Below are 23765 nucleotides of genomic sequence, written 5' to 3' on the forward strand. Positions count from 1 at the left end.
AGTATACCTCTACTATCTGAGAAAGAGATTGCAAGATGTTTTGTTTGGAATGTGGTATTATATGGTGTAGAAACATGGACAATAAAGAAAAGATAAACCAGATATCTGGAAAGTTTTGAAATATAACTATAGAGGAAAATCCTAGGTATCAACTGGCAAGAGAAAGTAATTATGATCAGATCAAGGAAAGATTGTGGATGTTTGGGGAAGAGAAAGAAGGAGGATAGGAATGATGGATGTTTTGAAAGGGAATCAAGGATACTATAATTTAAAAGAAAAAACTCTTAAATTATCATACTCTCTTAAACCATCATGGAGAATGCTGTTTCTTGATACCTGTCAATAGATTGTTTCACTACAGAAGAACACACATTCATAAGTGAATTCTATATAAACTATATTCAGCAACAGTTTCAATTAAATTGAATTTATAAAAGGTGCAAGTACCAAATCAAGATTCGACTGGAATGTCTTGGCAATATTAGAACTAATAAAATTGAAATCATAGAAAGAAGAAATCCCAAGACCAAAATTAAAGGATGGGAAACATAAATTAAATTCAAGTAAGGAAATTTAACAAAACATAGAAAAAAATAACAGATAAGAAAGAAAGAAGAGAATAATGTTCTGTGGACATATTTTTTTTAAATTATAAGACTAAGAAAATATTTAACTACTGCTTACAAAGAAAAACTATTGCATAATTTAAATTAGCAAAACAAGATTTGGAACAAGTAAAACTTATAACTGAAGACTAACATATAGTAACAAAACATTAAATTGCAGAATTCCAAGAAAACCCAAACTAAAAACAGAAAAAAGATGTACAGAAGAGCAGAAAAAAGAATACACTGAAAGAATTAAAAACTATTGATACAAAATTAGAAGCTAAAACAACAAATAGTTGTAATATGTGGTCCTTAGTCAAATAATCGAAAAAAAAAACCATTTATAATCAAATAAACAACTATTATCATTAAAATGTTAACACTCTACAAACCTTACATTTCAAAGTGGAAAGCAACACAAATGAGAAATTTCTGAGACTAAAAGATAATACTCGTACATTAACCTGAAACAAATAAATAATATTACATTTTAATCGGTCTACATCTTCTTTCAAATGTTTACATCAAACATGGAACAGAGTTAAGGGTTTTGATGGATCAAGATGTTAAATAACTGAAAAATATTTCAAAAGAATAGTATGAAACTAAAACACATTTGTCTGACAAGATTAATTCTGATCAGGTACTACGACAAATATAAATTTCTTTCAGGATCAATCCATTTGAAGTCTCCCACAGAAAACATTGCTTGACAAATTCAAAAAAATTGAAACTTACCTATTTGTTTCCCACATGTTTCAGGACCTTAAAACTATTTTTTTTTTTTTTTTTTATTTAAGCAGTTTACCTGTGGTAGCCATAAACACCATAGGGGCTAAATATATGTAAAAAAAATAGGGGTTTAAATATATGTAATAAATGCAAAGTCATAAGTGCAAAGAGAAACAAGAACTCCCTTGGAGCAGTTATTTAGTCAGTCAAAATGGGATCACTTTTAACAGGTTTTCATGATTTTTGAGAGGTTATAAATTTTTTATTAGTACAATACACAAGAAACCTTTTTATTTGCCATAAGCATCTACAAAAACTCTGCAATTTTTGAAAATTTGAGATTTTTATCACCTTGTCACAAACAAAGATGTCTACTAAGTCCTTATAATCACCATTAAGTTTGAGACCATCAATCAAGAGTTTGATGTTCTGGTGGTGGGGGCAGACACAAACTGTATGAGTCCTGGCTACACCAGCCAAGATACATCATTTTGGATGGAGTACGCAAAGCTTTAATCTTCCAGTTTTTTCCTTAGGGCTTTAACATTTAAAGAAGACAAACAATTCATTTATGTTTATCAGAACAAGGCACTTTGGCTTATGTACTTTTTTAAAACACCATCAACACTTAATCTTCCAGTTTTTTCCTTAGGGCTTTAACATTTAAAGAAGACAAACAATTCATTTATGTTTATCAGAACAAGGCACTTTGGTTTATGTACTTTTTTAAAACACCATCAACACGCTGCTAACACAATCCTTTTTACCAAGAGACACAGCATGTTATTATTGTCATTTTGATAAAATAACACGACTTTTTTAATTGTGTTGTTACTAATTCTTGTTTTAAGTCTTTTACCTAACTCTGGTAGAATGGCTTGCTCATTAACTAATTCTCTAGTAAGTCTAACCAAATGCTCAGACATAATGAACTCTGACATTATTTTAGGTGGTCCAGGATTGGGGAAATAAACTTAATTTTAACCTTATCTTCTTTAGAAGCAAGAACACATTTTTCTTTTAGTTTTATAATAAGATCATCATATTCATGTGAAGAAGATTGAGCTGGATTTTCATTTTCAGAAACTTTTGAGTCAAAACACAAAGATTCTTTTTTAATTTTTCTGATACTTAATTTATGTTAAATTTTAATACTGATGGCCTTTGATCCGTACTAATTTTTTTCAATTTTTATGGAGGTGATACACCCAAAATGCTACAAGCAGCATCCAGTTCTTCAATAGTTTTATGTGGGGTAATGTGTTCTTGGTCTTCGCATTCATATAGTTCTTTGTTCTGCTGAGAAAAAATACTTTCGACCTAACCCAAAGAGACTTTCCAAGAAGTAAATTTAGATTTAGAAAAATGTGTTCTTTAAGAGCTTGTTCTAATGTTATTTGTATTAAGTTTTTTTCAACTGTTTTTTTTACGAGTTCTCAAAATGTCACAACAGAAAACTGTCCATACAGGTGACAGAATTTTGACAAAAACGTTTTCCATGATTTTACAAACACTAGAGACATCTGAATTAGCATGTAAAAAAATAATTTGTTGGTTCTTATCTCTAAATTCACAAATTTAATGAGTTCTTCTGGGACTGTACCATATACTGTTTTATGACACTCTTCATTCACATAAATTCCTACAGAACATTGTTGTTCCATTGTTTTATTGGAAATTACTTGGAAAAATGTAAAAATTTAACTGATTTTAAAATTAGCAAATATAACATTAAGTAAAACTTATTTATTTAATAAACATTTCCAAACACAGGATGAAATTTGAGACACTCTGTAAAAATGTGAACAGATCACTAAACAGTCTCTAACTGCAATGCTAAATGATGCAACAAGCGTACATGAGCATGTTGCAACATGAATTTTCCTGATGACTGAAAATGACTTCAAGTGCCTGCTATAACATGAATACTGCAGTTGAATGGTTGAAACAAGTCTATTTCAACTATAGTAATAAGTATAAAGATGTTAAAGTGCCAAGAAGACAAGAAACCCCCTTGGAGCACTTATTTAGCGAGTCAAAACGTATTGCTTTAAAAACGGTTTTTCATTATTTTTGAGGTTATACATTTTTTATAAGTATAATACACAAGAAATTTTTTTTATTTGCCGTATACATCTACAAAAACACTGCAAGTATGCAAATTTGAGATATTTATGTCCAGCCCCATCAGAGTTATTTAAATTTTTAAAAACAAATTAGTTTTCAAAAATTCATAAAAATTTAGGGGTAAGAATATCACCATTAATATTATTTATGGTAGAACTACTAACATATACCTACATATAAAAAAATATTCAAACTGTGTATGCCATCCCTGCCTGTTGAAAAAAATGACCAAAAGCGAAATTTCACCATTTTGCATATTCAACTTTATTGGTAATTTTCTCATAGAAAGAAGAGAGATGGGTAAATAAACTACTAGACCAATCTTTTACCTTCAGAAAATATGAATAAATTGCTTTTTGTTTCATCCTTCCAGGATGAAATCATAAAAATAAGTGTGCGCACAAAATCAAAATCACAAAGATGGCCGTCACAGGTAAACTGCTTAAATAAAAAATTAAAATAGTTTTAAGGTCCTGAGACATATAGGAAATAAGTGCGTATGTTTCAGTTTTTTTTTGAATTGGTCACCCTAGGGTCACTTCAAATGGTTGACCCTTTAACAATTATTAAAATTAGTTAGTTATTTTCAAAGAAGAAACAAAAAATTTTAAATGCAAACACTGAATGCCATAATTAATAAACTACTTCTTACATAATAAGAAATGCTACTGATATAACGGCAACTGATCATTTGTAAACTAAACTGAGGGGTTTTTCTGATACAATGAAAAAATACATTTATTGGAAGAGGAAACTAAGCACATATCTACAATCTTATTGGAAAATAGTTGAAATCTCTTTATTATTTCTTCTACTTTACCATTTATCATATTAAAATAATAAAATAAAATTGTGTATGAAAGTTAAAACTAAAAAAAATTGTGATACAGAACTTTTTTTTTTTTATAAACTGTACAAAGTTAGACTTTAGTATTATATAATGAAAATTATATTATAAAATATTAAAATGTAAATATTTATATTAACTGTAGTATAAACTTATACTTATTAATATAAACTTAAACTTATTTATATTAACTTTAATTAATATATTAAACAAATATTGTATTAATTATATAAATGAATAAAATATATTTAAATTCTATTAAATAAACTATCTAGCACAGAATATTGAGTACTACGTGGTTTATTCATTAAAATTTAAATATAATTTATCAGTATAGAGGGGAATAATATGAATCTTAAAAAGATTAATCTCAGTAAAATAATATAGCATAATATTGTATTTTTATAATATATTAATATTAAATATTATATGTATTTTTTTCTCTGTGGATAAGCCTTCAAGGACAACACAAATAGAATTTCATGCAGCAGAAGTTCTTCATTCTTTCGGACTGGTCAGCTCTTCTTTCTTCAGTTGATTCTCTTCTGTTAAGATTTTTTCTTTTCATCTGCAGAAACCTTTTTATTCAAAAATTTTTTGTGTATTCTTTTTGATCAAGAGAACCGTTTTCTGTAATTTTGAACTTTTTGAGCTTATCTTTCATCTTTTTAACAAAGCCACCTTCACCTTTATAATACCAAAGTTTATTGAAGATCTGTTTGTTTAGCGCCTCAGACCATGAGTTCATAAAATTTTAGTTGTTTTCTAATTGTAACTTCTCTTCAACTTTGTTATACATTTCTTCAGTCTGTGGCCTTCTTGTAATCTTCCTTAAAATTCTTCTTTCTGTGTTAAGTAGATTTTCTATTCCATTTATGTTTGCAGCCTCCATGACATACAAGATACTGGTTTTACAATAGTGCTATATAATGCCTTATTTTTGAAAGATTATTTATTGTAAATATTTCTTGTGTAAAAGTTTACTTTTACTACTGTTCTAATTTATGTTTTTGATCTCAATCACTAGTTTATCTGTTCTGTTTCTACTAATTATTTCTCCAAGATATACTTATAAATATAATAATTATATCATAAATATTATTATATATTAAATTGTATTATATATTGTCTATGATAAATCATAGAAAATTTATAATTAATACATAATGATTAGAAATTACAATTAACATATAAATCCTTCAACGGCATCCTACAATACAACGTTAAAAATATTACCCTAAGTGCTGTTGTCAATTTTTACACTTTTTTAACCACATTTACTCCTACTTGCAAATACATTTAACCCTTTCAGAGTACACTAAAACAACATATCAGCAGTATTGTTCCCATATACTGTTGACTACTATCATTCTTAGTAGACTTCTAGTATTATCCTGCTGTATCTCCTTTTTGTCTTATGAATAAAACATGTTTTCATTCAAATTTATGCTAGTAAAAGTTAAGCTTCTCAAATAAGTAGCACACAGAAATAAATTAAATGGTTTAATTTAATTAATTAAATGGATTTTTTAATTGGTTAGACCTTGACACGACATACAAATTCTGATAAACCTATCTATTTCACATTCACTGTATATGTTAACAAATCACTGCCTATTCATCCCTTAATTATCTTCTGTAATTTTGCTCTGACAATTACAAATTCAATAACTGAATCATTTTCAATCAACCTTTATTGAACAAATTATTATTAACAACATAACTATTAACAAAGGTTTCAAATTGCCAAATATTTTAATTCTATACTAATTAATTCATTTTTGGCTCATTTTCTTATTTCATTTTATTCTTTTTCAGTATTATGACAAGCAGTGTATAAACATCAGTTCACATAGAATTCTGAATATCTTGAACTCTACTGAAAATGACAAAAATTAAATAACTCACCATACATTACATAACTAATTATACATTAGTTTCCAAACATAATTTTGTAATAACATTATTTTAGTTTACATTAGCAAGCAATAAAGCAGACATTTTAAAGATTAAACAAGTTAAAATCAACATTCAATGAATTATTACAAACAATAAAACAAAAAATTAAAATCTGCCTCTGTAAAAATGATTAATTTCTAAAAAATGAGAAATTAAAAAAAGTTTATAAAATGGAATCATCCATTTTCTACTTTTATAAATTAGTTGAATATGTTTTTAGGGTGAATTATAGAAGATGGCTACCTACGCAAAATATTATAAGTGCCTCAGGATAAGTTGAAATTAGACCATTATCAAGAAATGAGAAACAATAATAATTTTGAAAGTTGTGGATTTACCTCCGATGTATAATTCTTTCTGAAGAAAATTTGGTATTCCAAAAAAATTTTGGTATTTGGTAGAGGTATTCCTTTACCTACATTTAACAATACTCAAAAAATAATGTAATAAGCAACTGATTTTAGTAAAAAAATTATTATTTGAGCTGCAATAATCTGTAGACCAGTTGCCTGGAAAGTTAAAGTAGATTCTTAAAAAGTTATAAAACAAACAAATTATTCTTTTAAATTCATTTGTTAGATATAAAATTTAAGATTTTCATTTAACAGAAATGATTTAGAGGGGTATATAATCAGAAAAGCTTAACTCTCTTTCTGTTTTGTGTGCTATACATACTAAAAAAAGCAAATAGAAGAACTAAACAATTTCAGGGATATTTTCTAATTTTGACAAAACATTAGAGACTTGTTTTCATAATTTACTTCATTATTATCTTATAATTGCATTCTATAAAAAACACACTTATATTCTTTAAACTCTGCAACATACTGAATAAATGCATCGATTCAGAGCTACCTGCAATGAATAGAAGTTGTGAAGGCCATAAATTATAATCTTTACAGATATACGAGGTCTGTAAATGAAGTAATGCGACTAGTTTTTTTTTTTTTTGGAAGCCAAAGTGGCAGCACTGTAAAGTTACTAGTAAACATATGGTTATATGAACAGCTGATTTATATTAGGTAATAATATTTTTAGCCTATTGTTGCCACGTGAGATGTAAACAAACATTTCGTGAAACAAGATTTTTTGTTGTGCATTACAAGAATGAGCGATACTATACTAATTAATATCAACATTGTGCAATCAAGTTTTGTGTTAAACTCAGTGAGAATGCTACTGAAACTTTTTATAAATTGAAAATGGCATATGGAGATGAAGCTCTGTCACGAGCCCAAGGTTTTAGGTGGTTTAAAGCATTTTCAGATGGCTAGGAATCAGTTGCAGACAATCCACACTCTGGAAGACCATTAACATCAAAAACTGACGACAGTGTTGAGCAAATCAGAGACTTGATACGATACAACCAGCAATTAACTGTCAGAAACACTGTAGAACAACTGAATTTGAACAATACAACAGTCCATAAAATTTTGACAAACGAATTGGACACGAAAATAGTTTGTGCAAAATTGGTCCCAAAAAACCTCACTGTTTTTCAGAAAAACAACACGATGGAAGTGTGCTGCAATCTTCTAGGGCCAATTGAATCTGATCCTGATTTTCTAAAAATGTTATTACTGGTGATGAATCTTGGACATTTGAGTACAACCCAAAAACAAAACACCAGAGCAAGAAGTGGCACACTTCAAACTCACCACGTCCCAAAAAAGCAAAAATGAACAAATCAAAACCATGCTAACTTGTTTCTTCAAAAGTAATGGCATTGTCTAAAAGCAGTTTTTGCCTACAGGACAGACTGTAAATCAATATGTTTACTAAGAAATTCTTGAAAGACTGCGGAAAAGAGTTGTCCATGTGAGACCAGCCATCAAAGACAACTGGATGCTGCATCATGACAATGCACCTTATCACACTGCATTCTCAACTAATGAGTTTTTGGTAAAGAAAAACATTCCTGTAGTTCCTCAAATGACACCATTTCGGGACAGTAGAAAACATTTTTTAAAAATGTAACTGACCATCTGAAAGATATCCCGGTTTCTAAGTTCCAATACTGCTGTGAAAAGTGGAAAAACCATGATAAGAGTCCATGTAAAATTGGAATGTAAATAAAAGGTTTTTCTGAAACGGTCTCTTTATTTAGTTACTTTACTACTTTATTTACAAACCTTGTAACTATAATACAATGACAAAATTAACATCAAGGTTTTAAAGCTATGTGATATTTCTCAAGTTTCCTGTACACTTGTTAATTATATATGAAATGAAAGAGCAACTCAAACGGTTTTAGCTGTACACAAGCTCATCAACCGTTTCCTGCACCTTCCGCTTGAACGCGCTAGTAACAAAGATGGCAACCCCCCCCCCCTGCCAACAGAAAGGATGCTGTATTTTGCAGTTTGCAAAGTCTGATTCTGTAATTATCATTCAACATGCATTCACTTTGAAGTTTTGTTGCAATCCCCAGTGACAATAACATTCAAAGATAGTATAAACAATTTGAACCACTGGCTGTATTTGTAAAGGAAAGAGTACAGGATGACCAAGTGTGTCCGAAGACAATGTTGAACATATAAGAGTCTTTTGAGCGTAGTTGTAGGAAATCCGTTAGGAAGGCTAGCTGCGAATTAGTAATCCCAGTGATATCTGTGTGGAGGATCTTAATGAAATGTTTATAACTACATCCATATCCTTTACAGCTATTACCAGCTCTAAAGCCTAGATTATGGTTTGCGTGCCAGCTTCGCAAATGAAATGATGCACTTTGATGAAGGCTTTCTTTATAGTGTCGTATTCAGTAACAAATCAACAATTCATGTTAATGGAAAAGTAAAGACTCATATTGTCCATATCTGGGGATCAGAAAATACTGTGCTGTGAACAAGACTGCCCAAAACTGAATGTTTTTTTGTGCTGTATCCTGACGGCAAGTTTATGAGCTGTTCTTTTTCGTGGAAGCAAGTATGTCTGGAATGAACTATCTTGATATGCTACAACTATGGCTCTTTCCTAAACTGAAATACGAATTACAGAACTTTATTTGGCAGCAAGATGGTGCACCTCTTCACTGGCATAATGCTGTACGTGTTTGTGGTTGAATGAAATTCTCCTCTTTCACTAGACTGATTGCCAGGGATCAGATGACAGGGCTTGTTTGCTATCACCTCCACATTCATCACCCAATCTGATTCCATGTGATTCTTTTCCCTGGGGGTTTATAAAGGATCAAGTATATGTGCCACCATTACCAGCTGACTTACTCGACTTGAGACACAGAATTGAAGCAGGTATTGTATAAATTACTCCAGACTTGCTGATTAAAGTATAGGTTGAACTCACCTGTCGGCTGGATGTGTGCTGTATGACGAATGTGTTCACACTGAACACTAATAGGAAAAACTATATGAGTTGCTCTTTCATTTTATGTATAATTTGTCAATGTAAATAATACTTAATAAATTATACCTAACTTTAAAACCCCAATATTCATTTTGAAACACACGATATTAAGTAAATAACTACTATTTTTGTAGATGCTGGTATTTTCCTAACTACACAAATATTGTTTTTATATCTAGCTTCACTATAAAATTGATCAGATTGTGATCATATTTAATCTATATTATGTGACAAAAAGATTGTCCTATTAATTTTCATGGTGTCAGAGGACTGATGGGGCAAAGTATAAAAATAAGGCATTTTTATGTTCTCCAGTCAAAGTTTTAACTCTTTTACCTTTGAGATTTATCACAGATAGCTTTGCTTGCTGATTCCTTCCGAAAAAAAAGAGAACAGGAATAATCTTTACAAAATTGTCTGCTGCTTTGAAGGTACAATATGAAAAATGAAAAACAAGCCATATTTATTTAAATGTCATTATGTTTTCCCTTCTTTTTTCTAAAATATTAAAATTTAAATAAAATACACTCATGTATATATATACATATAATACACAATTATAATTTAAATAAATTATAATATGTTTCAGGGCTACCTCACAGGTTTTTTTTCTTATCTTTAGAATGTGTATACAAGGTCTACTATAGAAATATAAATACATGTAATATATGAGGATGTACAAATACATAAGTGTATTTTTAGAAACAAATATATGGATACACAACTATGTATAGGAGCCATTACTAAGTTTGTTTTTTATTTCATATTTTTTATGGAGACATGCTTTAATAAGGTGCATTTTTATCAGCAACACAAGCACATATTTTTTTTTTTTTTTTTAAGCAAAATAAATATTAAGATGTAATATTTAAAATTATACAGAGAAATTGAACTTGATTAAAAACTCAGATTAATAAAAAATGAAAGAATGCATATTTGTCGGCTGTATTAGCAACCTTATTACAACTTTTATATTTGTAAAAATATTAAAACTTGTTACTGATATAAAACAGTGTACACTTTAAAAGCTTCCAACAGTAAAATGACAAAAAATAAATAGTTTTAATTAATTTATCAAATTATTCTGCTGCTAAGATTTATTTTGGTATAATATTTATTCATATATACATATTCAAGATAAATAAGTATTAAGGTTATATATGAGCAAATGTAACATCATTCATTTTACCTCTCCACTTTATACTTCATTTTATTTTACCTCTCCATTTTATTTTTATTTAAATACTTTCATAGCCCGCAACTACTTCTTAAAACGGTTATTAATATATTCATGTAAATGAAACAAAATAGAAGTTTTAACATTTTTTTCTTAAATAATTAAGAAAAAAATATTTCAGACATTAAGTGTTTGTTTACACTTACATTCAAGTTAAAATAAAAACATGCTTTCTCAGTCACTTTTTTTTAACTCGCACTTTTGAGTTTTAAGGTAACATCTCTCTGTCCTTTACCAGAAATTTCTGCATTTAAATCCTTGTGAGTCCTGGCAATTTTACAAGCAAACTTTTTATTCATAAAAAGAGAAGGAAAGTAGCTGCAATTGACCATTAACCAAAATAATAAATAAACGGGAGAGTATGATTTTATTTTACTGTATTACTTAAAATAGATTTTAAAATTGTTTTACATTTTATTGTGTGAATATGTTACGATTTGTGTGAACAAAAAAATTAAATTAAATGAAAAGTCAAATATAAGTAATATTTAATAAATGTATACACAGGTCTGAAAAGTTCCCAAACTAAATTTCTAGTCAATAGAAGTAATGCCATCTCTCGGACAACCAAGGAACTATATAGTACGATATCTAACGTGTGTGTACAAAATTTCATCACGTTTCGTCACTCCAGTCTCGAGTTAAATCCGGCCGCGTACGTTGTGTTCATGTGACTGTGCGAGCTCGCTACATGGAACGGAAAAGCGCTATAAAATTTTGTGTTGATTTCAATAATCATCAGTTGAAACTTATTCTACAGTACGCAAGCATTCGGTGATGAAGCAGCATCTCGTACTCCAACATACAGGTGGTGGAAGCGGTTTAAAGACGATAGGGACTCGTTGGATGACGACAAACGAAGCAGGAGGTCGTCAACAGCTGTTCACGATGAAAACGTTGCGAAAGTGCGCGCGCTCCTGCTCGAACAACCTCTCTTACCCTTCGGATCATAGCAGAGGAGTTAAACATTACCGATGTTTCAATTTAAGACACGATATGTACAAATCTAACAAAAAAAATGAATCGCCGAAAGGAGTGCTCTCGTTTCGTTCTACACTTCCTGGCTGAAGAACAAAAAAAAAAACAGGTGCATCTTTTTTGCACTCAAGACTTCGTTAAAACTGCCGATAGTGACCTGAATTTTTTGCAAACAATTGTAACTGGGGATGAAAGCTGGTGCTTTATGCATGATCCGCAAACGAAGCGTAAATCCGCTGCTTGGTTGAGTCCTAGAGCATAATGACCAACGAAAGTCAAGCAACAAAAATCAAGAGTGAAAACTATGCTGACTGCATTCTCCGACTCAAAGGGCCTGATTCATCATGAATTTGTCTCAACTGGTCACACCGTGAATTCTAAATTCTATTTGGAAGTAATGAAACGCCTGATGCGTCGCATCGCATTCGTCGAATCCAGCTAGAGGTACCGGGATCTGGGAAGTTGGACTCTCTTGCACGGCAATGCCCCGGCACACATGGCAACAGTTTTAACAGGTTATTACACCGCAAGTCAAATCACAGTCTTATACCACCTGTCCTATTCACCCGAATTGGCTCCAGCAGTCCTGAGACTCGAGTTGAACATGAAAGGCCGCTTTTTCAATGACATTCTGCCATCCAAAGGGCTTGCTCCGAGCAGTTGGAAGTGATCCTACAAAGTGTTTCTCCAGAGCGTTTGAGGGTTCTACCGGCGCTGCAACGAGTGTATACTAGATAAGGGTTCTGTAGAGGGCTGATGCAAGTAAATTCGTTTATCTTTAAATCTGTATTTTATTTAATTTAGTTCGGGAACTTTTCAAACATACTGTGTAAATCTTTCTTAAAATGCCAGAATAGTTACCAAAGCTAACATTGAAATCTTATTTTATTTTACAGTGATTCTGCTAATCGTGTTGGGTATTTGCTTCTGTTGCATTCGACGCTGTTGCCGCAAGAGACGATCAAAGGATGGAAAGAAAGGAAAAGGACTGGTCGATTTGAAAAATGTACAGTTACTTGGGTCAACATATAAAGAAAAAGTAACATGAAATTCTTTTTTTTGTGTGTAAAGTGTACACAGAAAAACATTCCAACACATACACATAAAACATTTTTCATAATCATCATTCGGCGACCACTGTTCCTGCCAATCATGCACTGCTAACACGACTTGCCTACATTCTTCTTTCTACTGTTTTTCAATACTGACCCCAATTTTTTCCTGGCAACCTGAATATTAGTGAATTTTTATTTTATTCCTCTTCCTTAGGTAAATTCTTCCAAAAAATTTTTATGTAATATTATTTGAAATGCTTCACATGATATCAAGAAAGACGTATAATAATTAGGAAATGGACACACATAAGAAAAAATGAAATGAAAAATAAACACAAAACTGGAAAATTGTTAACGACTTAATGTTTTCGGTAAATATGGGTTGAAATATCCTAAAATAAGATAATAAAGAATGCAAAATCACAAGACTAACAATAAAAATTAAATAAAATAGATTATGCTATTTTAATCATGCTGAAAGGAGATCTTCAAGCAGAAAGTGCTGTAATAAAGCATGAGAGGAAAACACAATGGAAAAATATGAGCGAAGAAAATCTTTGATTGATTAAGAAATGATATAGAATGAATATATAATGCGACATCTATATGTATCACCTGAACTACAATCTTGCGTAAGAGGCAAAAAGAAATACAATCTGAAATAAATTTATATTGTTAAACCTAAGGAGAGCATATTTAAAATGAATTCAAAAACCGAGACAAACAATACAGTACATATAAAAATATAATCTATAAAAAAAATTAACATTATAAGAAGCACATGCTTTACATTTAAAAGCTAATGATACATTCAATTTTAAAAAAATGCATTGTTTTCATAAAGTATGAAATTATACTTTAATGATTATTATAGATTTATTCAATGAGAACAATTAAATTTGGAAAAATGCTTAAAAATAAAATTTTTTAAAGCACTCATTATTATTATATTTATAAGCTTACAAAAGTTTTAGCAAATAATCATAGGTATCAAGCAGGTTAAAACGTAAATCCATTATTAAATGGACATTGTACTGATTTTAGCATAGGTTTAGGGGGGGGGGGGGCTCAGCAGGCTTCATTTCAGCCATTACTCATTTTTTATGGTTACCAGATAGGAAAGAACCCCCCCCCCCAAACTTGTGCACAGTCAGCCCTCTTCCCAACTGATAATGAAGAAGGGTTCAAATACAAGGAATTATACAAGGAATAATATAAGGAATACAAGGAGATTATAAGAATCTACCCTTAAAGAAACAGTAGCATGATATAAAAACTTGATCTCAAGGAAATTTTGAGGTCCTTCCAGGCTGCTGGCAGCTGTCCTGCCCACAATTCTTTAGAAGATCAGGAAATGTTTACCCAGAAAGAAACAGTATATCACTAAACAACAAATCTGCATTGACAAGCTTAAATATATTAAATATATGGCACAACTAAAATTACTTTATCTGCAGGAAAAAGAGCCAACTGAGAACAGATACAGGGTTCCTGAAAGAATAACTTCACATGTCACTGAACTGTATAATTTCTAGAGGTATTCAACTAAACTATAAAATGTCCAACCAGAACTCCACTGAAAGTACGCAATGAATGGACATAAAATGTACAAAATAAGTTACTCTTTAATAGATCAGAAACAGTAACAATTTTGTATTATCTTTATTAATACAAGGGAACCAATGAAGATGGTTATAAATGAAACAAAATATTTTTTTTTATAACTGTAAGATCAATTTAATATAAAGACACAAACAATGTTTTATTTTCTTCAGCCTTCTAACATAATTTTTCAGAGATGAAACTGATTTGCTATCTTAATTCCAACCACTTTTTTTTAATAATACAGTATTATCAAATTTCCTTTGGTTATCATTCCCTTGCCTTTCTAACCTTTTTTTATATTTCTCTTCTTAAATTCTTCACTTCTAAACAAATATCAACTCTAACTTTAATTCATCTTTCATCTTCCCCATCAGTCAGAAAAAACTATCTGTTAACTTTTCTGTTTTATCTTTCACTTCTATTACGTTTTTGAAATAAAATAATAATTAGTTCAATTATTTTTCTTAACCTCTTTAAACATTTTGCATACGGCACTTATTTTTGTACTGCTCTTTCTATATTCCCAACTTTCTCTATAACATGTGTTTTCTGTAATTATCAGTTTTCCATTTCTGAATACAAATGTATATTTATTGATTTTTATTAATACTTTACTCTGTCCTTAGTTTTGATATGATTTGTTTTTAATCTCCTTGAAACTTTTATAAGTTAATTCCGCTTTTTGTACACCTTTTTTATTTTATTTTTTCAAGTATATGTTCTGATGAAGATGCAATCAAATAATATTTCAGAATTTTGAATTATGTTGAAAATTAAAATTACAAACAAATTTTCTGTTCAAATATTTAACGTTTAATGTCTTGTATATACTTGCTTTAATAGTTTTACACATTTTTTTACAATTAATCTTCTGGATAAATAGCCTATGTTCTTCAGACACAAAAACATCTGCAACAATTTGGCTTTATTTTATGTAATATTTTTCCTACATTTCCTTGATCCAGTCCAATAACTAAAAGATCTAAACTTGCTGTAAATAGTTTGGGTGTTATTGTGTCACCCTGCCAAATTCCTTATAAGTGTTAAATAAAGTGTTGTATCTTGCAATAGTATGCTTGATGTTGCTTTTTCATATGTGTTGTATTATTAATATATATTTATATATTTTAAAATTATTTTGTGTTTATTAATTGTTTAGTTTTTAAGATATCAAAATAAAATTAAATGTAGAAATTTGTGTGTAATAAATTTTGTAAAAATATATGTAGAGATAGTACGTATAATTTAAACTAATATAAATTTCTACATATTTTTTATGACTAGCAGTTCCAAAAAAAAACAAACAAAAAAAAGATTTTCTAACCATTCCAAAAATTGTACTCTATTTAGGTATGGTAGAATTTATACAGTAAAAAAATTATGCAGACAAATAAGAAAGAAGTAACCAACTGGAAAAATAATGATTTTATTAATGAAAAATAATCATTCAGTTCAAGAAAAAAAATTATCCATTTACTTCACAAAAAGCATATTTTAATAAAATATTTTTTGAACTTCAAGAAAAAATATTTTACTGTACGTAATTCTTAAATTTGAGGGTAATGTTTAGTTTTAATACTACAGCATATTTAATGTACTGTCCTTAAAAAATTAAAATAAACATTCATGTTTTTCTTCCAAAGCTACTCAATAACTATATATATATATATATATATATTTTTTTTTTTTAATGATTTTGAGAGCAGTATGAAAGAAAGTACCAGATTAACAGTTTTCTTCTTTCTCCAAGCAAAACCTGTCTTCCCTTTAGTGGCATCTTACTTATTATTACTCTTTATAAAAAGCTGATTTTCATATCTTATTTAGAGAATATTAAATGAATAATACAAATATAGTCCAACCAAACTACACTTAAAGAAAAAAAAAATTGTTACCTGGACTTTTATAGGTGGAAATGGTAAAGGGGTTTATAATAAACATTAAAAAAAATGCGTCAGCATAAGTGGAGGGTTGATAAGGGTTGGAAAATGGTATTATTATGATTTCTGGTGAAAGTTCACGTCAAAAAAACAGTATCCAATACAAAAGTTGTAGAAAATGAAAATATCTACAACTTTCATAGAGGTCACTTACATAACCTCAAAATTTCTGAGAAAAATGCGAGAAGTCGCATTTTTAATGAAAGTAAATATTTCCATCTTAAATAACCAAAATGGTTTTGGATAAAAAAAAATCAAGAAGTTTCTGAGATATTCATTTTTTTCTAGTCCGAAACACTTTTTTTTTTTTTTAAATATTCTACTTAGAAAAATCACCGTACAGAGTTCTACTGGAGCTCATTTTTTTTTTAACATATTCTTTTTGGCAAAATAAAAAAAATCTATAATCACAATTCAAAAACATGATTAAAAATGCAAAAAAAATTACTTTTGCAACAATGAATTTTTCAGTAATTGTTGATAATTTCTTTAAATTTGTTTAAAAATTCAAAAACTGATTACACCATTCAATTGTTGAAATTTTTGCAAAAGCATTTAGATTTGAAGGATATATACAATTAAACAAGCAGAAGAAGATGCAGATTCATTAATTATTAATGAATTAGCAATAGAAATCAGCAAAAAAAATAAGGTTATAATTGCAGCAACAGGAGTCGCCGAATATAAAAAACTGTCATTGTTGTTGGCAAGATAGATCTTTTGGTTCTATTACATCAATTAAATTCAACTAATGGAACAATTTACTTTCTCAAGACAGGTGCAGGCAATGTAAATGACTCAATGTATTCATCAAATAGTTTTTAAGTACAAAGATTATCGTTCTATTGATGGTTTTTTACATTGTTTTACTGGCTGTGACACAACATCACTTTTGCAGGCAAAGGAAAAAAAACAACATTGAATTCATTGATTAAAACTCCCAAATTGACAGAGTTGGTAAAGCCTTTTTATCAGACTAATGGAGAGCCAAAAGTCATTATTCGAAATGCTTGTAAATTAATTTCATCTATTTACAAATGCACAAATGATAAATTACCTCTGGATGATATGAGATTTCAGCAATATTAGTTTTAACTGCAAGATCTACTTTTAAATTAGAAAAATTATCACCAACTGTTGGAGCAGCTATACAACACTCCTACAGAATATACTTTCAGCTTCAAAGTGGCTTGAAAACAATATAACTTCAACTAAGTGGGGCTGGAAAAAGTAATTGCAAATAATTCCAAAATACTCATGCCTTGCTTTACAGAAGTCTCGGTCATGCCTAAAGACTTATTAAAAACAATTTCTTGCAGCTGTGAAGAGAATACATGCAGACGAAAACATGGACTGCGATGTACAGATTTACGTAAAAAATGTTATGGTTCAGACAATTGTTCAACATTGACAAAATTTCAGAAGATTTCAGTGATTCTGAAGATATTTCACATGAAATCGAGCAGCCAAGTCTTTGCTTGACCTGGAAAATCAATTACCCAAGGAATTTAGTGATGTTCATCGTCCAAGTCTAATGAAGGATCAGACGATGAACATAAAGATAAAAAGTTGCAAAAAGACTAAGATTGGCCTAGTGTTATTAATTTGTGAACATCCATTGTAAAAATTTTGAAAAATATAATAATTTTGAAAGCAAAAATCGCAATTTTAAATAATTTAATTTAAAAAAATCACTTATACATATATGAATTCATCAAAATTAAAAAAAAAATAAATACACTAATTAATTCTAAGACAAATTAAAAAATTATTATTTTTTATTTATCTGAAGCTTCATTATTCGAATATGAAACAAAGTTTCTTTTGTTATTTTTTCCGTACAATTGAATGCTGTATCAGTTACTGAATTTTTTTAAACTTTAAACAAATTATCAACAATTACTGAAAAATTCATTGTTGCAAGTAATGTTTTGTTTTTTTTTTGCATTTTTAATCATGTTTTTGAATTGTGATTATAGATTTTTATTTTACCAAAAAGTATGTCAAAGAAAATGATTTTTCTAAGTAGAATATTTTTTTTAAAAATTAAGTGTTTCGGACTGGAAAAAATGAATATCTCGGAAACTTCATTTTTTTATCTAAAAAGATTTGTGGTTATTTAAGATATAGAAAGGTATACTTTCACCAAGTTTCATCAAAATTAAATTATTTTTATAAAAATGAAAAAAAAATCAAAAGAAAAAAAAGACTTTTTGTATTTTTCTCGGAAATTTTGAGGTTATGTTTAAAATGTACCTCTACAAAAGTTGTAGATTTTTGTATGACCTACAACTTTTGTATTGAATAATTTTTTTTTAATCAAATTTCACCGGAAATCGCAATACCATCTTCCAACCCCTTTTTAACCCATCCCTCAAATCAACCCTACACCATCCCCACTCAAGCATTTTTTTAATGTTTATTATAAGGCCCTTTACCATTTCCACTTATAAAAGTCCAGGTAACAAAGTACATGTCCCTCTTAGTTATTTAGATTGATTTTAAAAGTTTATAGATCTTATGCATACATTTTTTAAATATTACAAATGTTCTTTTAAAATGTGAAGTCATGAATTTAATTTTCATGTAATTTTTCTCTTATAATTCTGCTTCACAAATTGTATCCAATGGAAGGATTATATTAATATATTATTTATTGATTATATTATTATTAAACAATATAAAAAAGAAAAAAATTAAATGGCATACAAATGAAAGGAATGAATTCTTTTTATTTGCCTACACTATTTCAAAAATGATGACATTATTTCCTTTACAGGTGCAACCTGATATGGAAGAATTAACTGAAAATGCTGAAGAAATAGCTGAAGAAGGAGAAAGCAAACAAAGTGAAGTTAAGCTAGGAAAACTGCAATATAAGGTAGGTGGATTCAACTTAAGATTAATAAGCTACTTAATAACCATGTTCTTCTTACCCTTCACACATTTAGGAAATTGCCTGATATGTCATCCTATCTGAACTGATCCATTTATCTCCTCTTTGGCCTATCTTGACTTCTCACACCCGCCAGCCGGGGTTCATAAAACTTTCTGAAACTTCATAAAATACACATATATTGTATATTCATACAATATACATGAGTTAACTACAGTCTTTGATAATCCTCAACCTTGCTACTCAGATTATTCACATCAAGTTTGTTACATATTTCTGAGTTTTGCTTCCTATCCATGCGAGTATAACCCGCAAATGACTGCAGGAAATGCATTTCTGCTGCCTGCAACCCTGATTTACTGGCACTAGTTAATGTTCATGGTTCATAACTCTATAAAACTTCAACAGGAGTATCCTTCCTAACCTTATTCCTCAGAGTTGCCTTTATTATTTTAATAATCTACTAAAATTTTCAATTTTATCACTGATATCCATTTCTCCCTTATACGATACTTTACATCCCAAAAGCAAATTTGCTACATATTCAATATGCCTATCACGTAACATTAAAGGCAACAAACCTCTAAATGCCATAATTTTGGTTTTATCCAGTAAAATACTCAAATTAAGTTTTCAAGCCACCTTAGATAATTTAAAAAATTCTTTTTGTGCATCTCCTCCTCATCCACAACAATAACCAGATCATCTGCAAATATCGTCAGGAGATCAGACCCCTTGATGTCATACTCATAATACGGTAATCTAGTAATCCATTCATGAAGAATTTCATCTACATATACATCATTAAATAGTACAAAAGCACTATATCCCTGACCTACTGTCCCCATCCTACCTTTGTTTTCCTCCATACATGTTTTCGAATTTCTATTTTAATCACCTTTATTAAATACAGATCCTGTCTCCTCAAAATATTTAAGACCGTATATATATTTAAGTGTCGACTCACCCTGTCTAACGCTTTTTCATAATCAATAAATATAATACAAGTATCTCTATGTATAAAACTCATGTTTTAGACTAAATGCATTATCTAAAAAAGATCTACAAACCCTGAAACCCATTGGCTCATCCAATATTACAGTACCCACTATAACTCTTAACCTGGCTGTTACTGTTTTTGAATATAAATTGTAGGCAGCATTTAACAAGCTAACTCCTAAATAATTTTCACACATAGATCTATTACCCTTCTTAAATATTGGACAGATAACAGCAAATGTCCATTCATTGGACAATCTTAACACCAATACAAATTGTAAAATTTAAGTAAATGTCTTTTAAACTCCTTCGATGTATGCTTAAGTATTTTCACTTTCATTTATTACTTCCCGCAGCTCTCGATTTTTCAACTCACACAAAGCATCCTGCAATTCTTTACATTCAATTCGATCAATCAAAGAGCCAATATTTGTTTCATGTTTATTACAATCCACTCGTTGACTTTCCCCACTCCATAAATCCTTAAAAAAGACAAAATATTTCTCAATCATCAGCAGGCCTCAAATTTGCAGTGTCTGCTATCCAACTTTAGATGTTGCAAAACTTTATATACCACTGCCTGCCTACCACGGATGTCATTCTCAATCTTAGAAACATACTTATCCCAATTATCTTTCTGAGGCTTTCTTATTTTAGCACTCACTATATTATTCAAATATCAATAGTCTCATCCATTTTACTAGCAATAAATTTTTTATATGCTCAGCTCTTCATTTCTATAGCATTCTTTAATTCATTATTCCATATTTACCTTATATCTTCTACAGCAAATACCTGGCAGCTTCTATATGAATATTTGGCAGTTAAAGCACTGGGTCATACCAAGAATGGTATGACCCAATGCTTTATCTGCCACCTTCATTATCACACATTTCAAATTATTCCACTCCTCTTCAATATCCTCACTTAACTGATTTCAAATCATTTATTCTCAGTTTTTACACAATCAAGTCAATCTACAAAATAATTAAAAAACATAAAATTAAGAATTTGATGTTAAGTTGTAGAGTAAAAAGTAAAAATAAAAAATTCTGTGTTGAGTAAAAAATAAAATAAAAATAAAAATTCTGTGATTTACACCTGGTATCAGAAATGACATCTGATCCAGTAATAAAAATGTCACCAATTCATCCCGCACTGAAAAAACAAGATCAGGAAGGTTACATACAGTAAACAAAAAATATTTTAAGATGTTTAGCACAATTCAATAAAAGTGCTCTTTTTCAGTAACCCCATGAAATATAGATCAACCTGCCAAGACAATATCTCCTTCTCAATACAATCTAACTCAACCTGCAATTAAAAAATTAAATAACAGAATATTTTCTTCTCTAATCCACTTTTTCTGTTTTTATTAATAATAAAAATGTATTTTTATAATTATAATTTTAGTATTAAAATTAAAACAAATTTAGATTAAATTAACAAATTTGCTGAATGTCTCAGGAGTCACATCCTGGAAATTGAAGGGAGTGAATTAAGCATAAAATGCAGATTACCAAAATATAAATTTCCTGCGATTAATAACAGTTGAAGATACTGCATTATAAGTGCACTTCTAATGCACATTGTCAGCATTAATCAATATTAATAAAAATAAAATAAATAATACATAAAAAAAAATAATTTTAAAGGAACACATGCATAAAACAACCGATGACTTGAATTAAATTCATTCATAATGTGAAAGTCAGAAATCACCATTAATTAAACATTTACCACTAATTTTGATATTTAAATTGTAATAGAAAGTTCCACATGATAATCTAAATATGTTTAATAATCTTTTTTATATAAACTTCTACAATGAAAATGCTGAATTTAAATATATTCTACCCTAAAAATAAACACAAGCTTCTTTTATTCTGATCAGTAATAATACAAAATAATACATTGTATAGATCACATCAGAAATGTTTAGATATATGCCTAAGATAAAAAAGGAACTGGCCCAGTATTTGCCAACATGGACCAAGGGAAACTGTGTAAAACTTTGATTGAAGCAGCATCATAAAATAGACAATTAATTATAAAATAAAAAATAGATGTGATTAAAGTCCATCTTCATTATATGATATATAAACACATTAAACAGTGTTAAGATAAATACATAAAAATGCTAAACATAAAAAAATTACAAAATAATTCACAATTCAGAAGATTTTAATGAACAACTCATTAGATTTAAGCTCAGGTTTTTTCAAATTAAATATTATTTAAAAAACAATTGGCAGAGTAATATTGTTTCTATAAAAAACCTTTTTTTTTTAATTTTATTTTTAAACAAACTGATGGGGGAAGGTTTTTTTAAAATGTTTTGATAATTTATTAATTATGGAAATTTTTATTAAACATAATATGGTTCTTCCATGTAACAAATTTTCATTTATACAAAAACAGTTCTATTGTCTAGTTTAATCAAAGTGGATACTGTTATTTTCTAAGAATAAATGAATATTCATTTTAACAAAGATTACACATTTATATACACAATCTTCTAGACCTGCTATCAATCTAGTTCTTGCAATAACAAGCGACAATAATATCTTATGCATAATTACAAACTAATCACATGAAAAATACCAGTAAAACAAAATTATTTAAATTAAATTGCCCACATTAATCACCTTAATAGTAAATTACAATTATGTTTTTATATCTAACATTCTAACAAAAAAAAAATTATAAATAAGACCCAATGGACATACTTTCCATCAAGTTATTAACTAAATAAAACACAATATAATAGCAAAAAAATAAAAAATATAACATACAATTTTATTTCATTTTCAGTTGGAGTATGACTTCAATGCAAACAGTTTGGCAGTCACCGTAATACAGGCTGAAGAGCTTCCTGCACTTGACATGGGAGGTACTTCTGATCCATATGTAAAGGTTTATCTACTACCAGATAAAAAGAAAAAATTTGAAACCAAAGTCCACCGTAAAACACTGAATCCAGTATTTAATGAAACATTCACGTTTAAGGTAAAAATACTCTGTTAAAATACATTTACAATATTTTGATATATAGAATTATTACAGTTATTAAGCATTTGTAATATCACATTGTAAAACAAATAACTGATGTTCTACAACATCCAAAATATTTCAGGGTGTAACACCCACTACATTTATCAGTATGAAGTAAGGTTCCAGCAACAGATAAAGCTACCTTTAATAACTGGTTCCAGAGTTTCCAAAGTTAAACAACATCAAATGTGATTTCTTTGGATGCTTTTGCCGTTTGTTAATGGGTAATTATTGTCATTAACAATACCAAATGATGCAAACTATACTAACATACTGATAATATAGCATATAATTTATAGTAAAGAGTGCACAAAGAAAAAAAATATTGGGGTCTTAATTTGTTATATCTCTTGGATGAGGTGTAC

The 23765-nt window shown here is 29.1% G+C and overlaps 1 protein-coding gene across 4 annotated transcripts in view; it reads left to right on the top strand.

Moving 5' to 3' along the window:
• The window catches only part of LOC142325955 (synaptotagmin 1-like), a 208764-nt gene that overhangs the window by 117440 nt on the left and 67559 nt on the right, over positions 1-23765 (top strand). For 3 of the 4 annotated variants that reach the window (XM_075367923.1, XM_075367921.1, XM_075367920.1), the window contains 3 exons: positions 12748-12890; positions 19231-19332; positions 23161-23355. In XM_075367923.1, coding sequence (XP_075224038.1) covers positions 12748-12890; positions 19231-19332; positions 23161-23355 — 440 coding nt within the window. The remainder of the gene's footprint in view (positions 1-12747; positions 12891-19230; positions 19333-23160; positions 23356-23765) is intronic. The other variant, XM_075367924.1, reaches the window with a different exon arrangement.

This window comes from Lycorma delicatula, chromosome 6, assembly GCF_047948215.1.
Source record: "Lycorma delicatula isolate Av1 chromosome 6, ASM4794821v1, whole genome shotgun sequence".
In the NCBI taxonomy this organism is placed as follows: Eukaryota; Metazoa; Arthropoda; class Insecta; order Hemiptera; family Fulgoridae; genus Lycorma; species Lycorma delicatula.